This window comes from Colobus angolensis, unplaced genomic scaffold, assembly GCF_000951035.1.
Source record: "Colobus angolensis palliatus isolate OR3802 unplaced genomic scaffold, Cang.pa_1.0 Scaffold176, whole genome shotgun sequence".
NCBI lineage: Eukaryota > Metazoa > Chordata > Mammalia > Primates > Cercopithecidae > Colobus > Colobus angolensis.
This window is the reverse complement of record NW_012114888.1, coordinates 3,378,646-3,386,635: the sequence shown is the minus strand read 5'-3', so window position 1 is coordinate 3,386,635 and position 7,990 is coordinate 3,378,646. Positions and strand designations below refer to the sequence as shown.

Here is a 7,990-nt window from a genome sequence, read left to right as displayed (position 1 = left end):
ATTGGTGTTGTATTTTTTATTTAGTCATTCTATTTTTAATATTCTAACTCAATCTAATAGGTAGCAATCATGGTATTAATTTTTATTTCCCTGACGGCTAATGGTGTTAAACATGTCTTCATGTAATGATTTCTCATCCACATGTAAAGTGTTAGTTTAAACCTTCTGCCCATTTTTCAACAGGGTTGTTTTCTTACTGTTAAGTTTGGAGAATTTCTTATATACTATGGACATAAGTCCTTTGTTGAAGATGTTTTGTAAATATTTTCTCCCACTCTGTGGCTTGTCTTTTCATTACTTTAAAAGTGTCTTTTGCAGAGCAAAAACTTTTAATTTTGATGCAGTCCAATTATCAATTTTTTCATGTAAAGATTATGCTTTTGGTGTCATATCTGAGCACTCTTTGCTTAATCCAAGATCAGGAAGGTGTTCTTATGTTTTCTTGTAACTGTTTCACAGTTTTGCATATTACATTTAAATCTATAATCTACTTAAAATTAATTTTTGTACAGGTATAAGATTTAGCTCAAAGTTCATTCTTTTTGTGTATAGATGCCCAATAATTCCAAACAATTCATTGAAAAGAATGTACCTTGTCCATTGAATGGCTTTTGCACTTTTGTGAAAAATCAATTTCGTATGTAGACCTATTTCTGGACTCTAATTTTGTTCCATTGATGTATATATCTATTCCTTCACCAGTGCTACCCTGCCTTGATTACACTTTATTACTTTACATAGTAGCATTACAGTACATCTTAAATTGGATACTGTGAGGCCTCTAATTTTATTCTTCTTTTTCAAAATTGTTTTGTTTTGACTGTTCTGTTACTTTGACTTTCCTATTAATTTTATATTTCACTTGGCTGGGAATTTTATGGAAATTTTATTAAATCTGTATATCAATTTGGAGAGATTTGACATCTTTGCTAAATTTAGTCTTTCAATCCATGAACATGGCATGTCTCTTCATTTATTCAGGTCTTCTTTGATTCCTTTCGTCAGTATTTTATAGATTTTAGCATATAGGTGCTGGACATGTTTTGTTAAAATTTTATACCTAAATATTTTCATTTTATGCTATTGTGAATGATACATTTTAAAGATTTTTTGGCTGGGGGCAGTGGCTCACACCTGTAAATCCAGCACTTTGGGAGGCCAAGGCAGGCAGATCACATGAGGTCAGGAGTTCGAGATCAGCTTGGCCAACACAGCAAAACCTCATCTCTACTGAAAATACAAAAATTAGCCAGGCGTAGTGGCGGATGCCTGTAATCCCAGCTTGGGAGGCTGAGGCAGGAGAATCGCTTGAACCCTGGAGGTGGAGGCTGCAGTGAACCGAGATTGCACCGCTGCACTGCAGCCTGGGTGACAGAGTCAGACTCCTCCAAAATAAAAAAATAATAATAAATTAAAAAATCATCTCCAATTGCACACAGCCTGTATATAGAAATATGATTGGTTTTTGTGTGCTGAACTTGCACCTGGAGACCTTGCTAAACTCACTTATTTGGTTCTAGGATTTTGTAGATTTCATGGGATTTTTCTAAGTAGATGATCATATTATCTATGAATAGGAGAATTTTTCTAATATTCTTTGAGAATTTCTCTTTTTTCCTCCCTTTTCTTTTTGTTCCCTCTGTTTTTAGTTCCTCTGTTTCCCCAGCATTCCATTAAAACTTATATAGTGTGATTTTTGCTATATACGTATGCCTTTTATTTCTTTTTTCTGTCTTAGTGCACTGATTTGGAGTTCCAATACAATGTTGACTAAGAGTGGTGATAGTGGACTTTCTTGCCTTTTCCCGACCTTGGAGGGAAGGAATTCAGTCTTTCATCTTAAGAATAATGCTAGATATCCTGTGAGGCTTTTTCTTGGGGGGGGGAGGGCGGTGTGTACCTGCTCTTTATCAGGTCAAAGAAGTTCCCTTTTATGCCTGTTTTGCTGAAAGCTATCATGAATGGATGTTGAATTTTGTCAACGCTTTTTCTGCATCAGTGAATATGATCATGCAGCTTTTCTTCTTCTTCTTTTTTTCGGTACCAAATTTCTTTATTTGAAGGAATGGTACAAAGCAAAGAACCTAAGTGGATGTTTTGGTGCAACTTATAGAAAAGGTAAAGGAAACCCCAACATGCATGCACTGCCTTGATGACCAGGGAAGTTACCCCATGGCTATGGGGAAATTAGTCTGAGGCTTAGCTTTCATTATCACTGTCTTCCAGGGTGTGCTTGTCAAAGAGATACTCTGCCAAGCCAGATTCGGATGCTCCCATCTTGCGCAAGTTGGTCACGTGGTCACCCAATTCTTTGATGGCTTTCACCTGCTCATTCAGGTAATGTGTCTCAATGAAGTCACACAAATGGGGGTCATTTTTGTCAGTGGCCAGTTTGTGCAGCTCCAGTAGTGACCGATTCACAATTTTTTCCAAATGTAATGCACACTCCATCGCATTCAGCCCGCTCTCCCAGTGGTCATAGTCTGGTTTCTTGATATCCTGAAGGAAGATTCGGCCACCTCGTTGGTTCTGCAGCTTCATCAGTTTCTCGGCATGTTCCCTTCCTTCATGAGATTGATGAAGAAAGTATTTGGCAAAGTTCTTCGAAGCCACATCATCACGGTCAAAGTAGTAAGACATGGACAGGTAAACGTAGGAAGGGTAGAGCTCCAGGTTGACCTGGCGGTTGATGGCGGCCTCTGAGTCCTGGTGGTAGTTCTGGCGCACCTGCGAGGTGGACGCGGTCATCATGGCGGAGGCTAAGGACAGGCGGCGGCGGCGGCGGGGGCCTTGGGCGGTCCGAGGGAGCGGTGAAGACGTGACGGAGGGCTGGCTATGGGCGGCCGGCCGGGATGGGGGACCAGTGCCGGGTTCCATCCTAGCACTGTTGAAGCAGGAAACCCCGACAACTCTCGGTGAAGAACATCTGGCCGCTTTTCTTCTTTAGACAGTAAAATGGTGGATTGCATTGATTGATTTTCTCACTTTGAATAAGCCTTGTAATCCTAGGATAAACACCACTTGGTCATGGTGTATACTTCTTTTTATACATTGTTAGATTCAATTTACTAATATTTTGTTAAGACTTTTTATGTCTACGTGCACGAGAGATATTGGTATGTAGCTTTCTTTTCTTCAACTGTCCAACTCTCTAGAAGAGATTGTACAGTATTGGTGTTATTTCTTCACACCAAAATCTATTTTTGTTGGATGTATTATTTTTGGTTAATAGTTCTTTCAGCACATTGAAAATGCTGTGCATGTCTTTATGACCTTCTTGGTTTCTGATGAGAAATCCATAGTCATCCGAATTGTTGTTACCCTGTATGTAATATGTCCTCATTTTCATCTTTCTGTTTTAAACGTATTTTCTTTTCAGCAGTTTGAATATGTCTATGCTTTGATTCTTTGGGTTTATCCTGTTTGGGGTTTGCTGAGGTTCTTCAATCTGCAGGTTGGTGTCTTTTGCTTCATCTGAAATGTTTTCGGTTATAATATTTTCACATCTTTTTTTTTTCTGTACCACACTGTTTCTCTTCTCCTTCTGTAACTCTAAAGATACAAATGTTAGATATTTTGTTATCTCCTATAGGTCTTTGTGGCTCTGTTTATTTATTTCTCAGTTTTTCCTCTCTGCTATTCAGGTTGGATAATTTCTATTGATCTATTTTCATATTCACTGACTCTTTCATCTCTATTCTGCTATTGCATCCATCCAGTTTTAAAATTCCAGCTATTGCATTCTTCACTTATAAAATTTCTTTTCTTTTTTTTAATTTTTGAGATGGAGTGTCACTCTGTCACCCAGGCTGGAGTGCAGTGGTGTGATCTCGGCTCACTGCAACTTCCGCCTCCCGAGTTCAAGTGATTATCCTGCCTCAGCCTCCCAGTAGCTAGGATTACAGGCACGTGCCACCATGCCCAGTGAATTTTTGTATTTTTAGTAGAGACGGGTTTCACCATGTTGGCCATGCTGATCTAGAACTCCTGACCTCGTGATCTACCCGCTTTGGCCTCCCAAAGTGCTGGGATTACAGGTGTGAGCCACTGTGCCCAGGCAAAATTTAAATTTGGTTCTTCTTTTATCTTTTACTCCTGTGCTGAGCCTTTTATCTTTACATTCATTTCAAGATTATTTGTCCTTACTTGTTGGAGCATCATTATAATAGCTGCTTTAAAGTTAATTCCAACATTGGTGTCACCTCAGCAGTGGTGTCTGTTATTTGCCTTTTCCCACCCAAGTTAAGATTTTCATGGTTCTTCAGGTGTTGAATAATTTTGGGTTGTATCCTGGACATTTTGAATATTATGTTATAGGGCTTTGTATCTTGTTTTAATACTATGGGGAAATATTCATATTTTTGTTTTATTGGGTTTTTGTTTTATTCATATTGGGTTTTAGCTTGTAATAGACATGCTTGGGTTTAGATCACAAGTTCTGACATGCCTTTTCTGGATAGTGGCTCCAACGTCAATTCAGTTTTCAAAAGATTGTAATGCTATTCAGATCTGTCCTACATGTGCTTTATCCAGTGGCTAGTCTAGGGCTTGGGTGGTGGTCTGCCTCTTAGTTCAATTATCACAGTCTTTGGTATGCTGTTTAGGATCAGATCCATGTGTAGGTTGGGGTGAACCTAGGAGTTCATAAAAATTTTATGAGGACCTTTCCCAAGGTCCTCTCCTCTCTACTGTCTCCTTGGTACTTTGTAATGCCTTGGAGTTCCCCTTTTAATCAATTGGCAAGAAATCTAGGCTATTTACTTATTTAAAGACAGGGTCTTGCTCTGTCGCCCAGGCTGGAGTACGGTGGTGTGATCATAGCTCACTGTAGCCTCAAACTCCTGAGCTCAAGTGATCCTCCCACCTTAGCCTCTTGAGTAGCCAAGACTACAGGCAAGCACTACTGTGCCCAGCTAATTGTATTTTCAAATTTTTCATAGAGACAGGGTCTTGCTACATCGCCCAGGCTGTTCTCCAACTCCTGGCTTCAACCAATTCACCCACCTCGGCCTCCCAAAGTGTTGGGATTACAGGGGTGAGCCACCATGCCTGTCCAGAAATCTGGGTCTTTATTTAATACTCTCTGTTATGTATTTCCTGCAACTCTGCCCATGTCTTGGGCCAAGCATCAGGACAGACGGAGTGAAAAAATACATATCATTGAGGGTTTGACCCCACTGTCTTGGGACCAGAGCTACTCCAAACAGAGAGGAAGGTTCTCCCCTCCCTTAGCAATTTTGGGTGCTTGAAGGTACTGCTGTCTCCACTGTCACTGTTGACTCAGCTGCCACAGTGGGATTACTTATTGGCTAAGATGTAAGAGAATGGCGAAAAGAAAAAAAATGACACATTTCTTTTACTTTCTCTGAATATTAAGAGACCAATTTTCTGCTTTTCCTGGAGCTCTCTCTGTCTATGTTGATGCTCCCTTCTGGGTTTTAAGCTTCCTTGAGTCCAGTCTAGTGGAGACTGGAGGAAATAAATGGTAAATTCACTGCCAGTTCAGTTTTACTTCAAATTCTGTTGTTTTTCCTCAGTTTATGTGGTACAATTTACTTTCCAGAGTCCTCAAATAGTTGCTGCATGCATTCTGTTCACATTTTATAATTGCATTCACTAGCAGGTAATGGGTTTAGTGTGATTATTCTGTGTTAACTGAAATCAGAACTCCTGTATTATATATGTTAGTTTTCACACATAAATAAGTACAGATAATGGAGTGTTTTCTTTGGTGTGTATTTGTGAATGGTTGGGATTAGGCTTTTCATACTCTACCCAAGGGAACTGCTTTACATAATAAATACTCTTCTGGTTATCTATTGCTGTAGAAGAAACCACCCTCAAACTTGGTAGCTTAAAATAACATCAATCATTTTATTATGTTACAGTTGCAGATGCTGGTTAGGTTCAGTGACATGGTTCTTGCTTAGGGCCTCTCATACATCTACAGTAAGATGGTGGCTGGGAATGAATTGATTTGAAGACTCATTCATTCACATGCATGGCATTTGGGCTGGGAACACTCAAAAAGTTGGGTCTCCTGTAGCATCTGCCCCTATTGCTATATGGTCTCTCTACATGGTTTCTTCAGTATGTCAGCTTCCAGGTAGCTAGATTTCTTTGTTTATTTGTTTTTTGTTTGTTTGTTTGTTCTTGGAGTCAGGGTCTCACTCTGTCACCCAGGCTGGAATGAAGTGGTACAATCTTGGCTCACTGCAACTTCTGCCTCCCAGGTTCAAGTGATTCTCGTGCCACCACTTCCCAACTAGCTGGAACTACAGGCGCACACCACCATGCCCAGCTAATTTTTGTGTTTTTAGTAGAGACAGGGTTTCGCCATGTTGGTCAGGCTGGTCTTGAACTCCTGACCTCAGGTGATCCACCTGCCTTGGCCTCCCAAAGTGCTGGGATTACAGGTGTGAGCCACCATGCCCAGCCTAGCTAGAGTAGAAAGTGACAGAATGAAACAGGCAGGAGCTAGATTACCTTTTATGACCCAGCCTCATAAATCACATAATCTGCATTACCACATTATATTCTTTGAGGGAGTCACAAAGGTCCACTGAGGTTCAAGGGGAGGGAACATAGATGCCCCTTCCTGATGGGGGATGGTAAGGTTCTGGGATTGGAAATATGATTGTGGTCATCTTTTTAAAAAATACAATCTGCCACAAATACTAAGAAGTCTGTACTTTCAAGGTAGCTCCTGAGTTGAAGAGAGCTTTTCTAAAGAGAGAAATTCTGTCCTTGAGTACTGGGCACCCAAGGGGGCATAATATTATGACCAATACAGTGCTCATCCAGGTTTTAAGTATTTGCAATTTTGTTGGGAACCTGTGTGGAACTTCAAGGTATATGGATGTTTGCAGGGGCTGAGTGACTGCCTAGAGGAGTTGGGAAAGGGGCTAGCTAAAATCTAGATGAAGAGATTTCCCTGCTGTAAAGAAACCACTAAGCAGCTTTGGCAGAGTGCTCACCTACAGGGGAACCAGAAAGGCTGAAGTACTCCGAAGAGTTTTCTTATCTAATGCTACCTCTACCCTATTACTCCATTTGGTTAAGCATCACCTTCTTCAATGAATCCTCTTAAAAATGCAAACTCCCCTGGGAGCGAAAACATGGACAGTTTTGGTAGAGATTTCAGAGTGGTTCAATAAACACGAGTACAGTGCTAAGCACTGGGAATTCAGTGATTAATCTGACCTTGTTTCTTCCTTGACCAGAGGAGCAAGGCGGATTGAAGATTATCGTTTTTCTGAGAATTTGTTCCAAGAGGCTTCATCCTTGAGAGTCCACGCCATAATTTTGTTCAGAGCTGGGCTTCGTCCTAAGAGTCATTAAAAGACTCTGAGCTACCAGGGGAGCAACATACAAGAAAGGGTCGTCAGGGTAACCCCCACCCCCCACCACCACCTTAGGACCAGCTGCTGCTCATCTACCAGGAATGGCAAGCGTTCAGTTCCTTCTGGTTCAACCCTCTGACGAAGTCTATTCCCTCAAGTGAGGAAGGAGATACTTCAACGCCCTCCCCCGATTCCAACTCCCTATCAGTCCTCACATTTGAGTTTGATGAGAACAGAGGTTTGAATGAAACCTAGCAGATTCTGGAGCTGGAAGGCAACCTGAGAGATGAGGAAAGAGAGATGTAGGGGCTAACGTGGCTTCGGGGCTGCTAGGTTCACTGACAGCCCCCACCTTACTGGGCCCCGGGGGCTGCACACTGGCCTGAGATTAAACACTTCGCCGTGGCGCCAGAGACGAGACTCGATACCGCAAGGCTAGCCGCTCCAAGCAGATGCTCCCGCTAGGCGCCGGCGACCTCTGGCGTCCCCTTTAGGAAGTGCGGCGGCGACTGCCCACGAACTGGCCCCGCGACCCCAGACGGCCTGGGCAGGTGCGCCAGGACAGGGTGAGGAGCGCAGAGAGGCAAGCTGCCGGCGGCCGGCCCACGGACCCGAGGGCGACACCCGGCCCCCCCTGGGTGGCTCGG

The 7,990-nt window shown here is 42.1% G+C and overlaps 1 protein-coding gene across 1 annotated transcript; it reads right to left on the bottom strand.

The window, feature by feature from the left end:
* Window positions 1-2,039: 2,039 nt before the first annotated feature.
* On the bottom strand, window positions 2,040-2,922 carry LOC105509459 (ferritin heavy chain-like). The gene is made up of 2 exons (XM_011938690.1): window positions 2,296-2,922; window positions 2,040-2,176 (listed from the first exon to the last, which is right to left on the bottom strand). Exons 1-2 carry the CDS (start codon window positions 2,875-2,877, stop codon window positions 2,108-2,110), a joined length of 651 nt encoding a protein of 216 aa, XP_011794080.1. The 5' UTR covers window positions 2,878-2,922; the 3' UTR covers window positions 2,040-2,107.
* Window positions 2,923-7,990: the final 5,068 nt, after the last annotated feature.

What these genes read in the sequence shown, in the direction of transcription:
- LOC105509459 (XM_011938690.1), bottom strand. Translation starts at nt 2,877, where the DNA reads ATGGAACCCGGCACTGGTCCCCCATCCCGGCCGGCCGCCCATAGCCAG. An exon ending in TCAAAGAATTGGGTGACCAC is followed by an intron (nt 2,177 to 2,295) that starts GTGACCAACTTG and finishes ATTTCCCCATAG; the next exon opens with CCATGGGGTAACTTCCCTGG.